The 27,526-nt window shown below is 31.1% G+C and overlaps 1 protein-coding gene across 1 annotated transcript; it reads left to right on the top strand.

Moving 5' to 3' along the window:
- Nucleotides 1–4,286: 4,286 nt before the first annotated feature.
- Nucleotides 4,287–12,981, top strand: LOC111039329. The gene is made up of 6 exons (XM_022322801.1): nucleotides 4,287–4,786; nucleotides 4,889–5,353; nucleotides 6,089–6,305; nucleotides 6,774–7,223; nucleotides 10,578–10,826; nucleotides 11,464–12,981. The coding sequence occupies exons 2-6, from the start codon at nucleotides 4,914–4,916 to the stop codon at nucleotides 12,487–12,489; spliced, it is 2,382 nt and encodes a 793-aa protein (XP_022178493.1). The 5' UTR covers nucleotides 4,287–4,786; nucleotides 4,889–4,913; the 3' UTR covers nucleotides 12,490–12,981.
- The last annotated feature ends 14,545 nt before the right edge of the window (nucleotides 12,982–27,526 follow it).

Below are 27,526 nucleotides of genomic sequence, written 5' to 3'. Positions count from 1 at the left end.
GCATTATAAACTACTGTAAGGACGAGTCGTCGTGATATTATTTTATCGATCGTATAGTGTTTCTATAAATTATAATCGAAGCTGTTTACGGGCTCGAAAATATGTATTACAAAAAAAAAAAAAAAAAAAAAAACAAACGGGGGGGGGGGGGGGGGTGACAACGACCCACCATACCCCCATTGCCGCCGGCACTGCTCTGCTTATTTTGTACGACTGTATAAGCAATGGTAATAAAAGTCTAAAGAAGTGACTAAAAAAGTCAGGATTCATTTTTTTTTATTGTTAAACAAAAAGGTGAGCTAATTTTTATTGTCGGTAAAAAAGTGCGAAAATACAAAATATTATAGATATTGTATACCAATTCGATTATAAAAGAAATATGGGTATTTTATTTATTATTAATTTTTGGATACACAAGTCATCAGCTTATGAATAGTGATTCAACCATGCTATAGTTAGAGTAAATTGGCATACAGAAACCTTAACATAATCTATTACAAAAATAAGGGAGTAATCTACCTCTACATACAACAATTTCAAGTACTTTTTTAGTTTTTTTTAGATAATAATTACAATTCGTATGCCAGTTGAAATATTACCTAAGTTTAAGTGATAATTATAATTTAAAAAAAAAACGATTTTAATAATTAATACCATTATTGTATTTTTGATGTTGTCTATTCGTTAAACCTTCCAAAATATTTTAAGATTTGAAGAGTTAAAATTATAATTTTAAAGCTCAAATTTAACACAAGTATGGCACTCATACGTTAGTAATTACATTTTCTTAATGTTTTAACAGAAATATTATGGAGCTTAAAATGCTTAAATAATTTTTAAATAATAATTATAATAAATAATAACTTATTTATTTAACCAAATATTTAAAATAACAATATAGGGTTGTTTTTGTTGACGCGTGGGTCAAAGAGAGAAAACAAACAGTGCTTTGACCATAGGCGCAACTGGACCTCTAGAACAGGGGGTGCTAAATATGGGAATGCACCACAGAGCCATGGGGGGCTTGGCCCCCCACACCCCCTACACATGGGCCTGCAATGCTCGATAATTTAACATTTTATAACATATATTAACATAACACACTTCACATAAATAAAATAAATTTATAATACTTTTTTTGCTAAAATTTCAGTAACATAAGGATACATTATAATTTCATAATTTTGTTAGTAAATAACTTATATACATATAATACATTTTAAATTAGCATAATTTTTCTAGGTTTCATACAATATTTATTTAAAATAGTTTCAGTGTTAAGCTGATTTAATAAATCTTTTTCAATATTCAGCAAAGATAAATTGGTAAACCTTTGCTGAAGCATACTTGATCTTAACCATGCTTTATTATTATGGGAATATCCGTGTATGGAATGAATTAGAATGAATTATATTATAAGACTTACGACCAAAGAATTAAATATTTTTTCAGGAAATTTATCATAATATTTAAAAACATAACATTCATGGTATTTCAATAAAATAATAAAAGTTAGATATAAAAAACAGGGGGTGCTAAATTTTAACTTGGGGGTGCTAAAAACCTTTTTGCATCCCCCTAGTTGCGCCACTGGCTTTGACATCCTATCAAACTTTTTATTCTATCCCATAAGTCGAGGTTTTCAACCCATCACTATGTGGTTTCAGCTAATTAGTCGATTGGCCTTTGCAATTCAAGATTCTTTCCTACGTATTCGGCATTGTTAACCTAAATATTCTACCTGGAACTTCCTATTTTCCCTTCTCTAAGTCTCTCTAACTAAACAGGTTTAGCCACCCTCTATCCATCTCTTCTAATCAATTAAATATAAAATAATTTACCTTCCCACAATTAAGCTACCGAAACCCATATCCATCTAAGCACGAGCCGCCCAAGAAAAGATACCGCCACATGCCCACATACAATTAAAAATAATATTATCAACTATGGAGCGATAAAAAATACGAAAATCCAGAATAATATTATTTCTCATCGATCATAAAGATATCAAGCTACCGAAACCCATATCCGTCAAAACGCGAGCCGCCAAAGAAAGGATAACGCCGCTTATAATTAAAACTGCATCGACAGCAGAGCAATGATAACCACAGAAATATAAAATAATATTATTTTCTTCAATCAGACACAAAAAAACTATCCAGACCAATTAAAAATCTACATATCAAAAGAAAACGTTTGATGAGATCGCCATTGCAAGATATCGGCATCTCCACAACAACAAGGCGATTGGGACTGTAGCGCAGCCAAGATGACGCAACTAGCCACAATATCACGAAACCATCAATAACAAAGCTATTAAATATGTCAGACATAAATCAAGTCAAATTCATCAAACATTACTTCAAACAATACATGCATGATGCGTCACAATGCGAGCATACGGTGCATGCGCGAATCTCTAAAACTACCTGCCGCGCACAATGCTGCGCTACAGACACCTTAAGAAGAGGCATCACCTACTACCTATAATATAACGGGCACACACAACCAGTCTCAACGCCAGTCCCAGTGCCATTCCCAGTCCCAGGGCCAGTCTCAGAGCCATTCTCTGTGCCAGTCTCGGTCCAGTGCCATTGCCAGTCTCGGTCCCAGTGCCATTCCTAGGCCAGTCTCAGTGCCATGCCATTGCCCAGTGCAAGTCTCTTTCCATACATATGACCAGTAGGGCTCCTAGGTCCTTTCAGATGCATGACGTCGCATACTCGCATGGCATCACGACTCAGTTTTCTCATGCACGCAAGGCTCACAACGTATCCCATAAGTACCACAGACCCCTTTTTACAACCTTAAACAATAATTAGTACTTTTCTCTCTCATTTTCTTTTCATCAAGTCGCGCTTATTTTAATACACCTATTGTGGTCTCATTGATTTGAATTGGCATCTGTGATTATATCATATTAAAAGCAGCTTATTATTATTTATAAAACCTATCGTTCAATTTCCAATCTACACTTTTCTTCTAACTCCATTATCCATCAATACAATGTAAGAGTTCAAATAGAGCTTAATAGAGTCTCGAATAGTTCAATAGTCTAATAGAGTTTGCAATAATATCGCGCATCGAACCACGATCAACCATGCAGACTGCTGAAAATATCCACAACTTAGAACATCGACCTGCTTCAAACGAGGTAAGTGATATTAATTATATTTCTATTCCAATCACAACGTATTAACTAATATCCTATAAAATCACGAAATTATTTAGTAGTAGAGTAAAGATCGAATAACTACACACACACCTCACGTAGTATACCACGCTACCATCCACTTTCTACCCTTCTCCTTTTTGTTCTACTACAATTGGCCCCCAACTTGAGGCCTCTTTATTTTATTTTCTATTTTCATTCTACTACAAATTGGCGCCCAACGTGAAGCACTTTTTCTCTTTATTTTCTTTTCTATTTTTATTCTACTACAATACCAATAAATTAGATATTCATTTTTTAAATACTGTGTATAAGAAAATAAACAATTATTACAATAAATTAGAGTTAGATATGTTATGTACCTACCGATATGTAAAAAAAATAAATAAAAAAATTGAAAGAGTGACGGGTGATCGCAAGCATATTTTTCGTGACATCAAATATTTAAGAGTAAAAAAAAAAAATATAGGAAAGACTTGGATTTCTAACATTTTTCCACTGTTTGACAAATAAATAATAGTAGAGCAAAAGGTAACATCTGTCGATAAGAAGACCTTCGATTAAGATAAATATTTATCGATAATGTTATAAAGGTGCTCGTAAAATTGTTGACTTGTTACTTTACTTATATTATTTGTTTGAGTTAATTAATTTAGAACGTAATAACCTAACCTAACCAGGGGCCAAACGTCCTATGGGTAAGTCGTAAGTATAAATAAATCTATATAGATCCCGGGGGCCAAATGTCCTATCCTAACAATATACGGGGACGAAACGTCCGTGAACTTGTTATTTTGACGGGGACGAAACCATATTCTGTGGATGAAACGGCGGCAACGAAACCTCCGGATAGGTTCATTTGCGATTCATTTTTTCCATTATCATACAATATATTACATCTAATTTTCTGGAATATTATATCTTAAATTGCGGTGTCTAGTGATTATATAGTTAGGTTGTTACACGATTAAAGATATACCTTTAGATATATTATCTTAAATCGTGGTTGTTAGGTATCTATTAGATAAGAAGAACACGGCATAACATAATATCTATTACCTGATGGCTGATACTTATTACTAAATTTTTTGGCAATGGCTCGTAAGTGATGGCTATTATGGTTATATAACTCAATATAAGCGAGAAGTATACATGAAAAAATAACAAAATATATATTTATTATTTAACCAAAGTAGCGCAGCAGATTACGCCATTACGGATAGTACACTGCAGTAAGTGGGAGTCCTGTGTTCCGTGCTCGTTCGCAAGTCGACGTCAGTTCTATTTCTCGATAGACGCGACCTGTATGTGACCGTAACTGCGCAGTAGTTGTGTTGAGACTTCGTAAATATGTGTGCCAGATTTTGAATTACTTAATTGTTTTTACCGGAGAAATTCAATTTTAATGATTGACTGGATACCTTGTTACGATTGTGCAATTTGCTGTTGTCAAGTGTTAGATATTCATTTGTTTTTCAGACGAATTCTAATGAATTCAAAGGTTTTCAGCGTTTACGATATAATATCAAGTCGTCCACCATAAACTCATTGGGTATACTGTTCATTCACAGGTCTGTTAATTTCTAGTAGCCTGAGGAGTCTAAAACAAACTGTGTAAGCACATTTATTTTGATTCCGTCATATACGTTTTTAATTGATTTTATAATTTCACTTTACTATTATTACAACACTTATTTTATAATTTTTCATCAACAGATTTGATTTATTAGAAGAAGAAAAAATGTTTTCTTCAATGTTAAAATTGCTTGTAACTGCATCTAATAAACAAAATAAGAATAACAGGGAATCTAAACAAAATACCATTGAGAATACTAGACAAAATATTGATGTTCTCAAATTATTGAATGAAATCAAAGATGACGATTCTACTGAAAATATAGTTGTTTCTAATGTAGTATCTTTGGACATTAGTACTAAACATTTATCAATTGATTCTGATTTGGTTAGTAGTGTAAATGACACTAAAATAATTGGAAATAAAAACAAAACACCTGTTGAACATACCAAGGATACACAATTATTAAACCAAATAAAATCTTTGCATTGTTTATTTACATGGAATTTAAAATCGCAAAAGAAGAAAGATATTATTACACATATTAAAAACAAATATGGTAATTACAATTTAGACATTTCTGTATCAGAATTTACATTTGTAAGGTAAATATGTTTCAGCTATTAATTTGTCTAATCTATGTGAATTCAATAACCCTCAACAATTGTCAATCATTAGCATTTTTAAGTATTTACAATATTTATCTTGGTAGATAATAAATAATGGTTAGTGAATAGGTATAGAGTGTCACTATAATTAAGAAGGTAGTATTGTTTCAAATAATGAATTGTAACACTAATTAATTTTAATGATTCTATAGAGGTACACGGCTATAAGTACTAAATAAGTACATATTATATCCAACAATTAAATATGAATAACGCATTCAAATGTCTCATATAATAAGGGTTTGGTAGTTACTTTAATTGTTAGAATTCAGTAAAACAGCATATAGCATAGAAGGGCAAACTATTTTAAAAATAATAGTTTGTTATTTGATAATAATACTTAATTGGTTTCAATCTTAGAGAAATAAAACTAAAATATTGGTTTCAATATATTAAGTTTTTTTGTAGGTACATTATAAGGCAATAATTATAATAAGTTGATAAGACAAATTAATAATGAATATTTTAATGTGAATCTATGACATTTTCTTACTAATCATTTTTATTGAACTCCAATATTATTTTATATTATATAATTTGCTCTATTAATTTATTAAGTTATATTTGTGGGTAAAAAAAAATATATATAGTTTACAGTTAAATGATACATTTATTTAAACCTTGTTTGAAACAGTATTATTTAATATTTGATGACTATCTTTTATTCTTTAGATTCATTGGTAATTTAATCATAAGCTATGAATTATATAAAAATGGTAAACCAAATGAAAGTGATACAAACATTTTGGAAATTGGTAATTGGCTCGAAAAGTTGGATAAAGGTACTGATAAATTTTACTTGTCTATTAATTCAGCCTTGAAGCACATACAAATGGCAAATTTTGTTCATATGTTATTTGCTGCAAATGAAACTGGAGGATTTAAATGGGTAAATTGTTATTTTTAAATATAATTAGTGGAAATAGTATAAAATTAAATGTTTTGTAAAACACAATTGAGTGGTCGCCCACGGGGAAGTGATTAATTTTTTTAAATCGGTAGCAGATATTTCAAAATAACTTAGGTAAAGCTATGCCTATTAATACTGCTACTTTTAAAATTATATCATCAAAATTTATTTATATATTTTAATCACTGTGTTTTTATTATTATTACAAAAAAAAATTATTGTTTTGATTTACAGGTTTTTTCATTTATCATAGCAAACAATGTCCATTTTTATACTTAATTGTTTACAACAATAGAATAGGTATATAAAAAAACGTAGAATGATATTGATTCCATATTGGAAAAAAAAAACTTATTAATATGCTACCATAAGACAAAATAATATTAATATTATTATTCACATTTACTCTTTAAAAGTGATAATTTTAATTTTTGCATTTATTTTCAGTTACTTAAAGAAATCGTTCCATTTGACAACATGGATAATAAATCCAAAGCCGCTGTGTATGCCACAAGAGCTGCTATATTAATTGAATATGGTAAAAGTCTTGAATGTTTTAAAAATGCATCAAAGTATGCTAAAGAAGCATGTGAATTGGATCCTACAACTTCTCACTGGTTTCATATTTATTCGTTGGTGTTGACTGCTCAAAGACAGTTTGTGTATACACACGAGTTATATTCAACTGAGAGACTACTGTTGCAGAAAAATGCATTATGTCCAACAGAAAATCAAATTAACTTTGCAATTCAGCAAGCTATTAGTTCTTCTGATGGAAATAATACTTATTCTATTAATTTACTAGTATTGACTTCTTTAAATGAATTGATGGACAATGAATTTCAAGTGGCACAAAATGGATTACCTGTTATAAAAACAGATGATTCAGAATATATCGTAAGATTTTATATTGTTTTATAGAGGAGTGGGTTATCCATCTAAAATGTCAAGTGTGAATAATGTTAGATGATAAAAACTTGAAAATTACAAAATAAACATTGACTCAATTGGTCTTGAGAGGATGTCATACCCGTAAGGTTAAAATTTACATATTAATATACAGTTCTAAAAAGGTCGTAATTACTTAAAAATAATGTCAATAAAAACCTACTTGGGGCACTAAACAATAATCTTACCTTTGAATTGTATTATAGGTCAATTAATTCTTACATCAAAACTAACAGTACACTATTGAAACTGGTGAACAAAACTTAGGTATGTTGTACGTGTATAAGACGGAGATAATACACATGGGTATGACTTCCTCTTAAGTGGATTTCTTATCAGCATGTACTCTGTCTTACACAGGCAGGACATAAAAAATTTATTTTAAAAATTCTTACCATAGATTGTTTAGTTAATATAAGAGCAACTTAACATATTAAATTTGTTGAGAAGTTTTAACAATATATTTGTTATGTTACATGTGTATAAGATTAACATGCGATACTATGTCCTTTCAGTGTAATATTGATTATTGGTACTAAGTGAAATGTACAGGAACTAATGGGTTCATTATTTCAAAAACAGATTGTTTATTTCAAAGTTGCTAAAACTTTACAAACTGTACATTATAGTTTTTTTTAAACTATTATTACAATAAGGTCTATTTAAATTATTTGAAAGTAGGTTTCCCACCTTCATCTCACTTTTGGCACTCATGAATGTTTGGGCAAAGAACTATGCTTAACTGGTGATTACAATTTAATAAGAGGAGGTGGTATCCGTATGTGTGGTCTCTGTCTTATGAATGTACAATATAGCAAATTGTTCGTAAAACTGTCTTGCGCATGACAACTTTTCTTGCACAATAGGTACTTATGATAAAATAATCAATATTTTACAAAAGCATTAAGAACTTTACCTACTTCAAAGTTTTTTATTATTTTGATAACATGAGTACAATTCAAGTTAACGGTTTAAGAATCTTATTTTTATTTTTTATTTTTTCATATAATTGTTACGTGTCCATGGAGTACTGGTAGGCAACCGCAGCATATCATATGAATAATATGTATGAAAATATTATTATCACTTGTCGATTTTTAAATATATTATGTATGTTTAATACTGATTTTATTTTTAGTTTATAAATAATATCCCTTAATACTATCTACCGGATGATGTATATGTGTATGTATATAATACATATATATATTATTCCAGACTCCAGTACATGTTGTCAGGCTTGTTACATTGGATTGTTGTGAAATATTTAGTTCTGAGTGTAGATTTTACTTATAACTCTAACTTGCTCACTACTATGTCATATTATTGTAATAGCTAAGGCTTGGAAGTTGTAGAAGTTGAATATTATTATACATGCTCTCAATTCAAAACAGATCAAGCTAGAAATCTGAGCTATAGAATTGTGAGTTTAAAAATAAAAAATGCATATTTTGTATGTTTTTGTATATTTTAAAGAAAAAGTGTTTATTTTTGATTTTCGTGTACATATTATGCATATAATTTAATACTTTTTTTTTTAAATCTGTGTATTTTAATAATAATATTGAATATATAACTCAATATTATTTAATGTAGGTATTTATTGTTAAAGTCGCAGTCGACTATTAATTTAAGATTTTAACGAGAATGGTGCGATTTGCATTTAATCTCTATTGTGCTAACATTCTGAAGTACTATTTTTTTGATTATTGTTTCACGAAGTTGTTCAGTTCAATAAAATGTCAAAATGTCGAACGGTTATCGGCTATATTTTAAGCACCTATCATAAATTTGTTTTTCCATATTTTACAATTCTTTTAGTGCAAATTAATAACATCATTTTTTTTTTAATGCATATTTGCCATTTTTTGATACTTGTTTACATATACTATTATATATACTATAACTTCTGAGCCCTAGTAATAACAATATAATTTGTACAAAAGTGTAAAAATTTTAATCGCACCAATATTCATAATTTTATATTTTTATTATATTATTATAAGACATGTTTAGATTTAAAATGTTGAAAAGATAATTTAATTTTGATATTATTTCATCAAATTTTGAGTGGTCAAGATAGACTATAATAATCATAATAATATATTATCAAAATGGTTTTCAAAACCTGTCAATTAACAATTTTTTAAGGGACAACTACATATTGCTATCTATGATTTTATTAGGTGCTGTCTTAACTACTTTTAAAGTATTTTTTTAAGTTTAAAACTTATAATTTTCACTAGAAAAACATGTGATAAAATTATCAATATTGGTTGGATTAAAATTTTTGCACTTACAAAAATTGATCCATTTTTTAACTTTGGAGAGTTTTTTTTACGATTTTCTATCGATGAGTTGGTTATTTATTGTTACTAAAACTAAAAACAGTAAAATACAACATTTTAGTGAGCAAGTAAAATCTATACACGGAACCAAATATTATATGACAAATGTGTGAGGTACTGTGGAATACTATGTGCGTTATTCGGTAGACACTAGACAATAAGAGATATTATTGGAAAACTTAAAATAAAATATCAAATCAGAATCAGTTTTAATCATACATTTTTATATTTCATATTATTCTGTTTCCTTGATATTTTTTCATATTGCCAAGTATCAAAACTAAGCATAAAAGAATTTTTTTAGGGGTTGTGTACTGGTGTATGACTTTAAACATTAATTACTTGTGTCGAAATAATAAGCAAGCTTGCTAATATTTCAATAAAAAAAAAATAGGTATTTGTTATATATATATATATATAATCCTTATAAACATTAATCATAGTTTTATTATCTAACACTGATTGTATGTAATGTTTGTCTATAGCACATGATTACATGCCACAGGAACATTAAATTTATGTTTTTGGGTCTTAATGTAAATCTTAAAACCTAGGGCATCACTGAGTGTGTCAGATCGACATTAGTCTTATTGTATACAAATGCCAATTTAGCTGATATTTTACTTTGCATTTTTCTAAATGATTTAAATTAATAAACATTAGTTATCATTTTAAAATTATGCATCAGGTACCTTAAATTTTAAAAATTAGATTTTTAACAACATTTATTTCACTGGCTAAGTAATAACTTTATAGTTTTGGTTATCATTAGAGTTAATATTATACAGGTACATTAAGTATACAAGTATAGAACTAAAATTTTCCAACAAAGTGTAAACTTTATTTATTTTTAAACAAAAAGTGTCCAAGCAGTTTTAAGATTTATATTTTTTATGAACCCATTAATCAATATTAATATTTAACTATTTGTTTTGTTTTATTTCCAAATAATTAGAAAGAAATTAATACAGAATCAAATTTGAAAAAAGATATGATGACAATAGTAAAAAAGCATAAAAACGGCGAAGATGCCGTTCCTTTTCTTAATGGTTTATTTCCAAAATATAATGAAAATTACAAATGGGAAATTATGGCTCAAATTTGTTCATATACCATATTATTCACAAATAATTTCAGAACTGGTGTTGAACAGTTTTTAGCACTAATTGAAGAGCCAACAGTTTCAGCTAGTGATCTTCTTTTAGTAAGTTTTCGTTTTGATTAATCCACGTGATTATTTATTATTATAGGTTAAGTTAGATTGAATGTTAGAATTAAACATAATAATATGTATTTTTAAATGAAAATGAAAAAAATTATATTAAGTAGTATCCATGTAACCAATACTATTCTAATCATCTTTTCAATTACCCCTCTTTGAAACAAATTTCTGGTTTCCCGCCCAGAAAGAAATCGGTTCAGGGACCTATTTTCTCTTCAAAAATATTCACATTAGGGGCAGCACCATTCTGGATTATTCCAACATTCCACACATTCACTTATTATTAAAAATTGTAAATATATTAATATATAAATAAGTAATATCTTACAGGAGCAAATTGTCCAGAAGATTTGTTTGTAGCCATTGTTGTTAGTTGTAGGTATTCATATAGATAATGTAGATTTCAAATGTTCCAAATTATTAATATAATTCAATCAGTCTATAACAATAATTACTATTTGCCAAGAAAAAATATCTAGAATAGGTTAGGTTAGGTTAGGTTAGAATAGATATTTTTATATTTTTTTCTAGGCTGTATAACAATAAATTAGTTTCAATAATTAAGTGATTATTTATAATAATATTACTATTTTAACATTGTTGGAATTATTTGTTTTAGCATCATAAATCGTCATTTATTGGTTCAAAAATATTTAATTTAGCAGAACTAATTTGGAATGAAATCAAATTGGCCACAGAAAACTCAAGTGCCCCTTTTCTCATGGATAATTTATTTTACTATTCAACTTTCTTAAAGATTAATGAAACGTGTAATCTAAAAATAAGAGCTGTAGACCCATTTATGAGGTTCAAGATAATCAGCGATCCATCTGCTATACCTAATTGTGCAAAAACAATGTACAACAATGAATTTGAAATGGAACAATATTCTAAGTCCAGAAATATTTTTAATAACTCCCAGCAACAGTTAAATTTAACCCAGGGTACTAACATATATTACAATCAACATTTTAACTCTTTTCAACAATATCAATGTACAAACTCAATTCCGTCGTTAATGAATTTAAAATTTGATCTAATATTTCAATCAACATTTTATACAAATAATACAACAACCAATATTTCTTCAATTTTAACACACATAGATACCAGTTTAACCAAACTGCCAAGAGGATCAACCTCTCAAGCAACTTATAAAGCTCGTCTCAATAGCTTATTACAAAATTATCCTCATAGTTTTAGAATATATACAGATGCATCAAAAATTCAAAATAATGTTGGCATTGCCATTGTATCTAATAAGGATTCATACACCTATAAACTATCGTCTGACTATACATCATCTGAAGCAGAAGCAGTAGCTATATTGAGGGCACTTGATTATGCGTTGGCAGAAAATTTCAATGATTATATAATTCTTAGTGATTCATTAAGTACTATATCGTGTATTCAAAACATAAATACAGCATCTGATGTAGTTAATAGTATACTGTGTTTAATACACGCACACCAATTAAAAGGCAATTTAATGAATTTAATTTGGATTCCAAGTCATAATGCGATTGAAGGTAATGATATAGCTGATAAACTTGCAAGACAAATTGCCACATCAACTACTGCAATCACTTATTCTCATAACTCATTTATGGCAACAAATATAAAATCAAAATTTTTAAAATCATGAAAAATTTTTTAATCAAGCATTAAATAAGAGCAATGAAAATATTAAGTTTATTTTGATTTGGCCAATTACTTAATTATAAGAAGAATTTAAATTGTTTAATCTTAGCAGTCATTAAAAAATGTATACTAAGTCATTTGTTATGACCAATAGTATCAAAATACTTATTCATATAATAACTGTGACCATAAACTAAAAAAATACAAAAATGTGATAAAAGAAATGTTATAATTTTTATATACAACATTGATAATATTGGCTTATTAATTTTAAAAGACTAAATGGTAACAAATTATGACTCCCTTGGCAAAATGCTGGTAATGCTCACTCTAATGATTGTTTTTACCCATGTTAAATAATATAATTGTGTGGACTGTGGAGATATATCCATATCTAAATATGTCGCTGTACCATAGTTATTTTCTATTTTGGGTTACTACATAAACAAAGAAATATGTTTAAATTTTTATTTTTTTACACAGAATAGTAATCCGTTCAGAACCAAAAGTACAGCATTTGAATTGATGCCATGACCTGACATGTATTTTTGTTATTTTATGTTTAATAAGTTAGTTATTATTTTATTATTGTCATCTATTATGTGTTATTGCACATATTATAATGAATGTGTATTTAATTGTATTTATTTCCTATTATATAAAAGTTTTGAATACCATTAAAGCGACATTGTTTTATTTTTCTACTAATATTATGAATTATGCTCCATAAAAAAGTAGAACTACTTTAGCCAGTATTAAGCTATGTTTAGACTTGAGACAATTGGAGGTTCCCACTAGCTCTTAAATGTACTGTGATCGTTAATTGTTTATGTGGAATCAAATTTAGTTAGACATTTTTATGTTGACTATGAATATAGATTAAAAACAATAAACTTCATAATACACGATAATACATATTATAACAAAATGTAAGAACTTACAGGCATATTTTTTGCAGAAGAGTTTGCATTTTATTCTTTTGTATGAAATTATACAATGTATCCCAAAAGCGCCAACATTGTTAAATGCAGTGTTCGGGACATTCACTAAAAAATAATTCGTTCACGTTCAGGTTCAGTCCTTAAAAAGAGGAACCCGTTCACGTTCATTGAAAAAAAGAATGCATTCACCAGGTCGGTCATTTAATTTTTTTATAATAGGAATTCTAATAAGAAAATATTATACAATATAATTAATCAAAATATTGGAATCATAATATATTTATTAAATGGCAAATAAATTGAGCATCTTAAAAATCGTTCAAATTCATTAAAATACAAACGTTGTTCAAGTTCAATTTGAAAAAAACAAGTGACGTTTGCGTATCATTCATTAAATACAAATGTGAATGTATGTTCTTTCCAAACATTGGTTCAACGTATATCAATACTAATAACATCCAACAGAAAATGTATAGGTAGTTAAAAAAAATAGGAACCTGGGGGGGAGGGGGTTGATGTATGAAGTATCTCTAGTTAGTAGTTATTATGGAACACCCATATTTTACAAAAAAATTGTATTAGCCTTTATAAAAAATTTAGCTCATGGAACACCTATTAAGTCATTAAACAACAACAAGCTTATATGTTATATGATTATATATTAATATTTTATACAGTTTATATGTACTTCTAACTTTGAAAGTGAAAATGGTCAATTAATTTAGCTAATTGCTTAAAGTTTCATTAAATAGATAATATTATTGTTATTAGTTATTACTTATTACCTGTTGGTATTAAATTACAAGCTCTGATTAACAAGCATGTATCGCACTATTGCCCAATGGCTACAGATTTATTCTGAAGCCTGGGAAAATGTCATCGAAACTAACTTATTTTAACAATCAACACAATTAAATAATATATGATAGTGCTAAAAAAATATGCAGTTCTAACTAGTTATAAGTTCTAAATTATTATTAGCTTATTATAATATAATAACTTACTTCCTATTGTACCTAAAACAATATGCAGATTGGCAATTACTGTGCACACAATGTACAGTAGGTACTACAACAGTGAACAATATACCGTGTACACATTAAACATATAACATATAGCATTTTTTATAGGGTATGTACATACTTGAAAGTTGAAATGTAAAAATATTTTCCCAGCACAACAATAACATACGGAGACGTGTAAATAGGATTCTTGTCGATTCTTGTAAGCTGTATGGTGCTGGTGACTTGGTATACAATGGTATAAACATTAAACAATAAACAAATAACGTTCATTATTATAATATTATTATATAATTCAATATAGTTTAAAATTATATACGATGTTGACTATTGACATTTGACACTAATCAATTTCACTAGGAGATATAAGATTATAAGAATGATGAATATTATCCTTATTCCCATGACAAAACAATTTGTTCTGCAATACTTACGTATTCCTTAGGATCTTATACCACAAAAATTATCACTTCTATTTTTACTCATTATCAAAAAACACAGACATAATATACTATACATATAAAATATTATATAAAATCGATATAAGCTATAATAATTTTTTTAAATTTTTAAATTGTAATAATTTATAATATGCTCATAACTTACAAAATAATTAAAATATCATATAATAGCCAACGCAAAGACACAGCCACACAGGTAATGTTCTTAACTTAAAGTTTGATAATAAATTCACTTTAAAACTAAGTCTAATATTAGAAGTAATAATACAGGTTTGGTGTTGCTAAACGTAAATTTGTCAAGTTGCGTGTGGGTCAGAGACCAGACAGAGAGAGAAATATAATAGGGGTCTGACATCCTCTAAATAATATACTTACTTAATGACGGACTACGAAGTTTCGGCGTCGAGAAAGTCGAGGAAGTGGTCCCATTTGTAATCACGGCGAGTCTTTAGAATAAGATGGATGCATTTGATTCCATTATTAAACCATTTGATATTGACAATATCTTAAAGAGATAATTGATTTTACACGTAGGAATTTCTACCTATTATAAATTATTATAAATCCGTGTAACATGCAGTGTCATCTGCAGATAGGCGAGTCGTAAGTAGTCACTGTGACAATGTGACCCCTGTGATTGTACCGCAACTATTTATGTTCTTGACCTGTTGACGATAATGTTTTAACCAGTAAAACAGGTAATATGTTAGACAATTTTTATTTTTTATTTTCATCTTATTTATTCTTCAATACTTAATATTTATTAGGTACGTATTTATTTTCTATATTGTAGAACACTAATGCAATGGGTCATGTTTAAATATTGTTAGGCAAACAGTAGCAACTGCTTGTAAGCGAAAAGCTGTTATTTCAAAAACAACAAATAATTCTGAATCATTTCACGCACATTTTAATGAACAATTCTATAAATCACATCCACACATTTTCACATTTTTAAAAAATTTAATTTCAAATGTTCAAAACAGCGTATGCATTCAAATTAACAGTTGCAACTTAGGTATGCAAAAACCTAATATAAAAAAAAACTATTAATCAATACAAATAACCCAATACACGAATACAAAAACAAAAAGATTTCAAGAATGACGTTTTTATAAAAAGTATGTAACAAGTTAATCTAAAAATTAAGTCAAACAATTTTTGTGGGTCAATGAGAATCGCCTCCTCGTGGTGGCCCCTGGGCTACTCTACATGGTTCTTAAACTTTAATATTTAGACAGGTAGGCAGAAATAGATTTGGCGGAAACGATCATCGAGTTTTTTGGCGGATTAAAGGTGGGCGAGGAGATGATTACTAGTAGACGAGTAGAGCTGCAGGATTGTGGGCTGAGGATAATTTACTTAAGTTGATTAAATCGTAGATGTGTTAGGGAAAGACGGACTAACGCGACGTTTAAAACATCGGGTATTAAGAACATCGGGTGATTTGAAGCTATAATGATGTACCTATAGTTCACGTTTTGAGCATGGTTGTATAATATGTTACCGACAGCGTTTGAGAAAAGGCAATGCCAGTGAGGGTGTTTTGCGAAGGTCACCCGTAAGGACAAACTAATATTTGCCGTTGGTTAGAGCATCTACATCGTTGGTTTTTATTGGTTGGGTACGGTGGAGATACGTATTTAGTAAATTTTTGGTAGTCCGCCCATAGGCAATGGATAATCCTACAGTGGTTTACGATATAACCATTGGTATATGCTGTGTGAGAAGATTGCCCAAAGAAGGTGGTTGATTTTAAGAAATCGCTTTGTCGGGGGATAAGGCTAGAAAAGAGATGGATGGAGTTCGTTTGGAATGAGTTGATAATTAGTAAGATCCCTAGAAATTTGAGAAAATGATGAGCAGCTTCGGTAGTTGGCCATGTGAGGACTGTAGAAATGTACACAAGTTGGGGACTGATCACAGGCATTTTGAGCTCACTGGTGCTGTTTGCGCTTGCGCATTAGATGCATCAGACAGAGTTGTCACAGTTTTGAGACCCGTGACCAAACTGTTGAGACGAGTAGCATTGGGACGGTCTACAGTTTTCTTATAGGTTTCCACGATGATTTCGAGGTAAAATAATTCAGATAATTCGAAGATTTCTTTGGTTTAAGATGACGTATAGATAAGCATGGACTTTTCTTCTGGACCGAAGTGTCTGATCAGTTTCATTTCAAAGTTTTAAAGTGTCATTTCAGTTTTAAGCTCGTCGGTATATTCTCTAAAATATCTTTGAAAACGACTTTGAGTTGGCGGTCGGCGGTGAAAGAGAATGTTTGAAATTTTTTGTGGCGGGCATGAAGAATCTTTTGGATTTGATAGAATTGGATGGCATTTAAGATTTTTTCAGTCAGACGAAGATTTGGCGTTAAGGCTGATTGGGGAGACTTCAAGGTTTTGAAAAAGAAGTAGAGTGGGACCAAAAAGACGCAGAAATAATGATCAGTAGAGGTAACGGAGTATTGATTGAATTGGTTGTGTCAGTTGATTGGCCTGAACGTACATTACCAGTTTATGGCATTTGCAATATCAATACAGAATATTTCTGTGTTTAGTTATTCTATGGTTCGACGTGTATTTTTAGACGGTGAATTCGGAGTCGTTGCACATTTTCCTCACAGGTTGACACTTCTATGTATACCATGTCGTTTCCATTTGGTGTACCACTCACCACTGTCCAATCTTGAAGTTAGTGACTCTATTAACAGCCAAAATAGATACCAAAATTACGTGGTATGGATATGCACTGTTACATTTTTTAGCTAGCCACCAAAGACTAGTCCATCTTTAGGAGAGAGATTAGAAAGAAAACTAACTAAATCTGATTCTTTATGTTTTTTTAAGACTTTTTTCAAGATAGTTTGTTAATTTATTGTATTTTTGTTTATCAGAATTAAAGCGAGTTTGTTTGTATAAAGCTCTTTCTTTACATTTATCTACTATAATACTACGTAGTACGTATGTATTGTGGAAGAATAGGATAATGAGGTGATTGGTGAAGTTTGAGAATTTAACGTTCAAGATCATACCACAGATACAATTAGTTTAGTAAGATTATTTTTAAGATCAATATCATCAGTTGCTTTTTGTTTCACATTTCAATTGATTTTTTGTTTAACGAGATCATTAAATTTGTACTTATTGTTAGTGGAATTAAATAATTCAGGAGACTCCTGACTTATCAGAAGAGAAGCACTTAATGTTAACATAATCCAACAAAATCCTAATTGTGAAAAAAGAGCCAAGTCCCAGACCTCTTCCCCAAAATAAATCTGGCTGATTGGCTATCTAATTAATGATGTCTACCGTTGGCCAAGTCCCCTCTTTCTTTAGTTAATAATCTTAATATACAAATACAAAATTAGAAACTACTATACTACGAATAAGCAATAAAATTAAAAGTGATTGGATGTATGTGTGTATCACAAAATAACTATTATTCTGCGTGTGTATTAAGGTTCTCGATTAAAGTGATAGCAGACTCGTCTTTCATTGCTTCAGTTTTTGTAGGGGGATGTAAATTCTACATGTAATTGCCACGGGCATTCGCTCTGCCTTCTCTTAGTTAATTAGTGTGATATTCTACCTTATTTTCTTTAAAGAGGTGGATTGTTTCTCTTTAAGATTTAGAGTTGTTGTTTTAATTTTTTAGGCTATATATTGTTAAATTGAATATTAAATTATCAACTCCAATGAGTTTGTTTAACGTAGTTCTAAGGTCAGGAAAATTGAGCACTCCTTTTGTATAAATAGGAGAACGAGGAGGAGGAGGAGGAGGAAAAAGTTTGTTTCAGTATTCAGTATCATTTATTGTCATAGGAGAATCTTCCAGATTTATTTCGTTATATTCATTTTTATTTTGGGTAAGTATTTAATACCGGATTGTGGTTCTGATTTTCAGAATAATTTATTGTGAGGTTGATTATCAGGGGGAGGAATCGAGGAGTCAGTTCAATTAGATGAATTTTAATGTAATATTTTCCTTGTGCTATTGTCCATCCATCAGCTGTGTTGGTTAATTTAATCGAGGTATATTATTGAAACAGCTGGGTTTTTTATTTTTAATAGAAGAATTTGAATTTTTATTGTTTTGTTGATCATGGCAATATAAGGTAATTAAAATAAAATTAGTTGACTGCGTGCGGCGGCTTTCCGATAAGAGGCACCGATACCGGTACATATGTGTGTGAGTTATGCAACACAGTGTCTTATATAGTACATCAGTTGTATAATTAAATATTCAAATGTTGTACGCTGTTTGAATTTACTATTTGAGTGAGTTTACTATTTGAGGTCTTGATAGGTACTATAATGAGGTCTTGATATAGACCACAGTATTTAAAAGGTCAGCCTGAATTCAATGATGCATAATTTAATTCCGAAATAGAATGCACTTGCGTAAAAAATCATTGTAAGACACAGGGCCATAAATAATATATACTTGGATGGGACATGCCGCGTATTCAAGTCTGATCGAAAAGCATAATAGTTACCAAAGTGGTTTCATGTAATTAAGGTGTGGAATCCTAACAAACTGTAATAAGTAACCATAACACAAACATTTATAAAGGTATTATTTTAGTTAGTACGTTTTAATATTAACTTAAAAACACTGACAGAATAGTAGGCAATTACAGTAGTCAATAACTATAGTAAAAAAAAACCCCAAACTGAATATAGTTATTTAATTCAAAAAATGGCTGATGTCTGAATGATAAAAATTGTCTTTTTCATATAACAAGTATCTATAACCACGCATAACCATTAATCAAAATAATATATATTTTATTTTATTTATTTATTTATAGTAAATAGGTTTTAACCCCTTTAGTAAGATACAATAACAGTGAGTACAATTACAGCTTATCTTATAATATATATATATATATATATAGATAACAATTTAAAAAAGTAAGGATTAGTAAGTATGACAATAGTAAACAGCGAATTAAAGAATACATTTTATGATAAAAGTATAAATTATTAAATTAACAATAAATAGTTAAATAGAACCAAGGTCCACGAGGTGCAATAAGTCATATAAAAACATAATATCCTCAAGTCACAAGATACAATCCTCAATTCGGTAATCGAACATTAAATGAATCTCTTAAAATGGGTATATTTAATTTATAACATAATAGTCTTACAAATGTATACTGAACATTTTCAATTAGACTAGTATGCAAAAAATAGTGCGGTGACCAGACAATTGACTCAAACTCAAGATGATATCTAATCAGGGAAAAGTTAAAGTAAAATGTTATCAATACGTTGGTATTTCTAAAATTAATCGTGCTTCTATAAATAAATTCAGCATCTTTAAAGCTTTTTTAAATATTTATGAAAAAATCCCTATTAAAATTAAAGATAATCCCTAAGTCTCTGATGGAAGTAAGTCGTGTAACTGTATAATTATCAATCATATAATTGTAGCCTGTAGGTGATCATATTATATTTGTACGAGAGAACGTATAATGCTATTCTTATTTATATTTAATGGTATGTGATTAAGCAGATTAACACGACTCCAATCAACAAATTTATCCAAATTTGACTGTAATTTTAATACATCATTAGATGATTTAATAACTGAAAATAATTTAGCAGCATCGGCAAATTAAAGAATTCCAACTGAGCTGTCAAAAATGGAGGGCAGTCATTAATAAATAATATAAATAAGAGGGGATCTAAGTGCGGCCCTTGAATAACACCAGAATTAACGTAGGTATTTTGGACAAAATTGTTTCTTGTATTCCGAAATGCCTTCTTTTTTTTATCGTGTTATCGAGAACCGGGGGAGGAACTGGTGTTGGTGTTGCTTCTCCCACAGTCTCCATCGTTTATTGTACAAACAAATAGAAGTATTTTCACAGCAATAAGCGTCCTGGGATGCACCCCATCCCGCTACCAGACGAACTTTCCCTAGCGCTAGGTATGTGTCCACCTTGGAGCAGTGTTCGGTGGGCTTAAATTCAAAATATATATACATCGCTTAGGGCGTCATTGTTCTGTGCTGTCGATTTCACGGGCGGACCGAAGTCCGACGCCCTGGAATCCGTTCGTGGTTGTCTTCGCGTACCGGCTGTGCCCACCGCACTGGGGTCTCGTGCTATGGTCCTGCGGTGCCGTGATAGCCATACCCGGCCATGGTGTCAAGGGGTGTGAGTCGGCGACACCTCCGACGGTTGCTGTGCAGCTTAGAATCGTCTTCCACTTTCTTCTTCTGTCAAGGGATTGCGATAGTGACCTGGTGAGGAGGGAAGGTGTTTTAGGGGTGTCCCTTTCACCTACCCTCTAGCAGATTATCTCGCTCTCTCCTCCTCTTCCTTGATTGTCAATACGTCCTGGACCACCTATAGGATATTCTTAAAGTCTCGTAGAATGGCTTTCTTGTGTTCCTGATTGGCGGGGAGACCCTCGAATGCCGGTCCGCAAACGATGTCCGGCACATCTGTGAGGCTTGGGCGGCGGCCGAAGCGGACCTTTAGATCAGCGATTCTCAACCTTTTTGAGTTCGCGATCCCCTATAATGTTACTAAGATGCCCAACGACCCTTTTATAATGTAAGCATTAAAAAATTGAACCAACTATTATTATTGTATTTATTTGTGCATATATATTTCACAAAAAAAGGTATATTATGTACACTTCAATGAACGTTTTTATCGACTACCGGACTATCCAAAAATATATACATATATATTATAACACTTACTATTAATTATAAGATTCTAAGTGAAACAATTTTTTTCCCACATGGATTGACGACCCTAAAATAATTGTTGGCGACCTCCAAAGGGGTCGCGACCCCCCGGTTGAGAATCGCTGCTCTAGATCGTCCCTGTATCCAGACCAGTACAGAAACTCAAACAGGGTATGATTGGTCTTATCAGTCTCTCTGGCAGCCCTGCCCAGGTGGTAGAGGTAGTACTGGAAGCATAGAGTTACTCTATGACTGGAAGCGGCCGTGACCCGTCAGTACCTGGGTCATGTGGTATGTCAGAGGCACCCTCGGCACGGTCCTCTCGAACCACCTACCCACGACGCTTTGGTTAAGGCGGACCATTTCGCTTGCTACAGGGTGACGGTGACTTTCCGCTCCACGGTTTTCAGAGCGTTTTTGAAGGGGAGTGGTGCACCTGGAATGTTTGCGACGCCCAGTGGTAGTATTTTATAAAAAATGTCTTTAAAGTATTAATAAAACTATTAAACTGATTGGTGCTTTGGAATAATTATTTTTTAACGACTAGCATTATAACCATGTTAGGTACGTAATATTCGTATGGACCTTACTATAGATAGTAGGGTGAAACACGATTGCGGACGCTTTACCTTTTTTGCAACACGATTACGGACGATCACTATATTATGACGAAAGCCGAAAGGTATTATTGTATACCCAAAAAATTACACGATTCCGTTCGAAATTTAGTGAAACGTTGCCAAGTTGTGCCACGCAGTCTACCTACAATGATTATCAATTTTATGATCGACTTATCGTTTGGATGTCTAGTGACCATATAGACTACAGCACGGTGTAAGATAAATACGTAATTACGTAAAGTGAATCTTAAATCATGGACTACACAATATTAATAATCACGATACAGTGAAACCTCTCTTAACGGACACCTCTAATTAGCTGACTCTTCTCAATAACGGACAAAATTTTGGTCCCGGCATAGTCTCGTTGAAAATAATTGATAATGCTCCTCTAAATAGCGGGCGCCTCTGAATAACGGATGCGGATAGGTTTAGATAGTCAGAAGTGTTTAAATATATCTAAATAACGGACAGCTATCCAACAAATATGAACTTATTGTGTATACAATACAATAAGTACTGTGACTATATTATTATACACGATATTATGATGCAGTTTCATTGTCAATAGTTAACCAACTCCAGTCTAATTTTGAGGAAATCGCAATACAAGAAAAAAACAAACTGAAATTTCAGATTTTTTTCAATTAGTAATTTTGTATAGTATATTTGGTTACGTCTAAATAATTATAATAAATTATGTTTTGATAAACCTGAAGTAAGATATTTTTTAAAAAGTCAATAAAATTTAAAGTTTCAGACATAAATACAGACATAAATACATACATATTATTTTATTAATTTTTCCCAATAGCGGACACGCCTCAATAGTGGACAATTTTGTCAGTCCCGTGAGTGTCCGCTATTTAGAGGTTTTACTGTAATATTAACACAAATTATGATAAATGGTATTAGATTTATAAAGACATTGGCGTTGTATTTCTATAGTTCACAATATTAAAATTATAAAAATAAGTTAAAAATCAAAAATGTAAGTGTTGTGTAGATTAAGTTTTTACTGTTCACATTCATTAAAAATCCACAGTATTAATACAATTACATAAGTAAAAAATTAAGAAATTAAAAAGCAAGAAACCAAAAAACCAGCGCTCATTGCTCAACATAACCATTTAAATGTATATTTTTTTCCCTCCGTAATGGCAAAAAATTGTTTTTAAATATTGTAATACGTTTTGTTGATTTTTATAGTCTTTATGGCTCCGAATAGTTGATTTAATTCCAAATAAATCTTTTTTTCCACCGATTTTTCTCGACCTTTGTTTATTGATGAAATTGTTGTCAGAAGAATAACAAAAATTATTTGTACTACAATTAATGAACTCAGAATTCCCACATTCCCAGATTATCGAAGGAAGTATTATTTATAAATTTGGTGCTAAAAAGTTCACAATCGTGTTATTAAAAAGATCACCCTGATAGGTACCGTCCGCAATCATGTACCACCGGTATAATCGGTATAAGAGATAAATAATCTGATAAAAATAAATCTTTTAATATACTTCATAATATTACCCTATTGGCTATTGTAAAAAAACTTTTATTCGATTCAATACCAGCTTGTGCTCTTCAGCACCTATCCGGTTGCATGTATATTTTTGTCCTAACCTAACCTAACCTTTGTTGTATATTTTTTTATTTTTTTATAGATTTTTAATAATCCAAACAGGAACAAATTGTCTAATGTTACTATCTAAAAATTATTATTTTTAAAAGGAATAAGGACAGAAATTATATACAAAATAAAGCAAAAGAATAACCCTGGCTATTGTTATTAGGTTATAGGTATACATTAGCATTAAACATTAATAACTTATTAAAATTACCATAATTCAATACCTACTATTACAGTATTACCTATAGTAGTACCTTTAAGTAGGTATTATAATAATAATAATAATAGTAATATAAATATTTGGTATATTACTAGTATAACAGTAATGTTATTGAATGTAGTTTATAATGGCTAGGTATCTAAAAAAATATGTAAATAATAATTTAAATATTAATTATTAATTAATGTGTTGTATACTCCTCGTCCACGCCACGAGAGAAGTAACCGAAGTCCCGACCAAATCGAGTTCAAATCTGCGCATTCCCCACCTATTTGGCATATCGATCACGATCATAGCGCCGCACTAAATGGCTCAAAGTGGGGGAAATGGAACCTTGCAACAGTCACTGCCACCAGTCTGTATGCGCGAAACGGGTGACTTCGGGAGCTTGTAAAATGGACGAAAATATTTCGACCGATCCGTATTTCAGCAGAAAAATAAAAAAATAGACAAGTATATTATTAGCTTTTAGCAGAATCGTATTTTACCCCACACGTATTTCATTTGAACCGTATTTTAGCCGAAATTAATATTGTGACCAACTTGAGGTGGTGTTGCATAGCAATTCGAGGGATATTTTCGTTTTTTTTGTCCGAGTGCTGCGCGAGGAGCGAGTGACCACTCGGGCATCACTGTAAATAACTTACGCTGTTTTTACACGTTGGCGGCACTGCTGTAGCACTGGTATAAATATAATATCTATAACCGTGGTTACCGCAATAATATTACCATGCACATTTACCATTCGGCTGAAATATGGATCGGATTATAGTATATTTGTAGACTAAAATACTAGTCGGCTAAAAAACGGTTCTGATAAAATATGGTTCGTATTAAATATATTTCTGATCAAATATTTCCGACTGAAATAATGTCGGCCACAATGTTTTCGGATTTTTTATAGCCCCTCATCTTATTTTGAACAGAGTACCCAATCTATGCCGCGAGAGAAGTAACGATGTTCAAAATAAGATCAACACCCCGAGTTGTGCGCATGGGCGTGGCTTTGTTCCAAAGCACTGGCTCGCGCGTCGACTTGGTAGGGGAAGCGTCAAACAACGCGTCTGACCGCCGCCCGACGAAAACTGGTCGCCGCCGAGTCATCATTTTATTTTGTAGAGTTTATTTTGTACATTTTATAAATAATGGACTGTTACGATAGATAACCACAATAACTGGTTTTTACCTATTGTGCAGTACCACTGCTAATTATGCGCAATAAGTACGGTTTTAAAACTACTGCTGTTGTAGTCCAGGGAGCAGCACAATGCACCATAAGTCATAACTACACCAAATTCGTATTTTTTTCACCAAAACAGACTTGTATTTCCTGTAATGAATTTAGGACATTTTCCCCCTTGTCCTCCTCCTGTAATACACTACTCGAGTGGTTACTGGTTAGCTTGTCAGGCCAGGTTTGGTTGGTCGTATAAATATGAGTTTGATATCAAAAATATGAATTAGAGAATTTATACTAAAAATCTTGGAACACGGTTTTGATATTTAAAAAGGCCATTGTATGAGATTTATGTAAAAAATTGAATATTTTTACAAATTTCAAATGCAAATAAAATCTGTTGAAAGTAAATTCCAAAAAAACTATTCCAAGATTATTGGTTAACTTTTTCATGCTTCTAAGACCAACGAGCCCTGAGTGCTATTGGAAGTACAAAAGCATGTTTTTACGGTCGTTTTTTTCTACTGTGACGGCCTCGTATAAAACGTTTGAGAGTTTGATGCATATTATACTTGTATTACATAACAACGAATGGAATCTACTTGATAAAACACAGCATTATAATATTATATCGTACCTATGGGCTACGATACGTATAACTACCTGAATACCATATTTCCATACCCCCTACAGCGGCCTACTCCCTAGGGCGTTTGTCCACATACATAGTACATTTCTAACCCACCTACTAAAAATGTAATATTCTGGTTGTTACTACTACAATAATAGTATCTTACACTAACACTAAATTAGAATAAAGTACTACCCGCCTCAATTCCTCGTGCTATAAAATTTGAATAACTATTTTAATATTTAACGTAATTTATCGATCCAACTATTAAAATATTTACACACCAATTGGTCATCTGCCATGGTTTAAATTTAGTCAAACCAACAATGTTTGAAAAAAATGTATGTATCAATATATGACACTACTTTGCATATTAATGCAATATAATAACGTCCAAACCTTCAAAGGACTTATATACTCTTTTATAGACAAGGTCACATATGGTATCTACTATCTTTTTTTTAATATACTATGGTCTTGAACTCGTGAATTCTATAACAGAATTATTAACATTGTGAAGTAAAATATATAGCAATTAACAAACATCATACAACAGATTGGCTAATATTGCTTAAAATATAAAATTTAATGAATTAAGAAAATATATTATATAAAATAAAAACAATACAGAATTATGTGATATAATCAAAAACATAATATGAGCAACCTCTATAGGATTTTAGCAAAGAAGCTTAAAGTATAATTTTATTTAAAATATTGGGAAAATATTAAAATGGTTTGGAATCCCTAGTATTAAGATAATTAATTTTGAACAAAGACAGCAATTCAGGACAATTAATAGAACCTGATAACTGCGTAAATTATGAGAGCAATAGCATACGACTCGATTTTCTATAAATAGTGAAAGATTAAGGAAATTTAAAACATTATTATAAAAAGAACCATCAGCCACGGATATTAAATTTAAATGAAATAAGACGCCAACAATTATTTTGGAACAGATTCTAGCATAGAATTATGTTTAGAATTTTGATGTACCTATTATTTACTCAGATGAGAGACCAGATAAGAGATGAGCCTGATCTAAACTAATTCGAAATGAACAATAGTGCAGTAGACGATTTTTAAAGAAATAGAACCACAATTAAGCTTAATAGAGCACAAATTAAAGATAGCTTTAGCGTTAATCATTACTGTGAGAAAAAGAAACATTACAACTAGATAGTTACGAGTATAATGACTAATGAGGCACCCCTCGCACTGTGCAATTATATACGACACGTAGACACTGCAATTATAATGTAAGGTGACGATTTCCAATCTCAACGTTGACGACAACAAACTCGGGGAGGAATGAATACCTGCCGCATAATAATTTCAATTATATTATAATCTGATCGGTATTCGGTGGAACAAAAAACGGTGCTTGTGACGCCGGGCGCCGCGTACAGCTCGGCTCCTACAGGTCGGGCCGGGTCGATCGTCGATGGGTCGTCAGACGACGTCTGTTGTTCACCCCGACGCCCCCGCCACCGTTCGACACCCACCGAATACCGATAGCGTTCGCCGCCGGCCGGCTACCGTCGTCGCCGTCGTAGCGATCGTTGCCGCCGCCACCACTGCAGCTGCATCACACCCGGCGCTACGCCTCCACTCACCACTAATC

This window comes from Myzus persicae, unplaced genomic scaffold (genome assembly GCF_001856785.1).
Source record: "Myzus persicae strain clone G006 unplaced genomic scaffold, MPER_G0061.0, whole genome shotgun sequence".
Classification (NCBI taxonomy): Eukaryota; Metazoa; Arthropoda; class Insecta; order Hemiptera; family Aphididae; genus Myzus; species Myzus persicae.
The sequence above is the reverse complement of the archived record's forward strand: the minus strand, read 5'-3'. Positions and strand labels throughout refer to the sequence as shown.

What these genes read in the sequence shown, in the direction of transcription:
- LOC111039329 (XM_022322801.1), top strand. Translation starts at nt 4,914, where the DNA reads ATGTTTTCTTCAATGTTAAAATTGCTTGTAACTGCATCTAATAAACAA. An exon ending in TCAGAATTTACATTTGTAAG is followed by an intron (nt 5,354 to 6,088) that starts GTAAATATGTTT and finishes TTTATTCTTTAG; the next exon opens with ATTCATTGGTAATTTAATCA. An exon ending in AAACTGGAGGATTTAAATGG is followed by an intron (nt 6,306 to 6,773) that starts GTAAATTGTTAT and finishes ATTTATTTTCAG; the next exon opens with TTACTTAAAGAAATCGTTCC.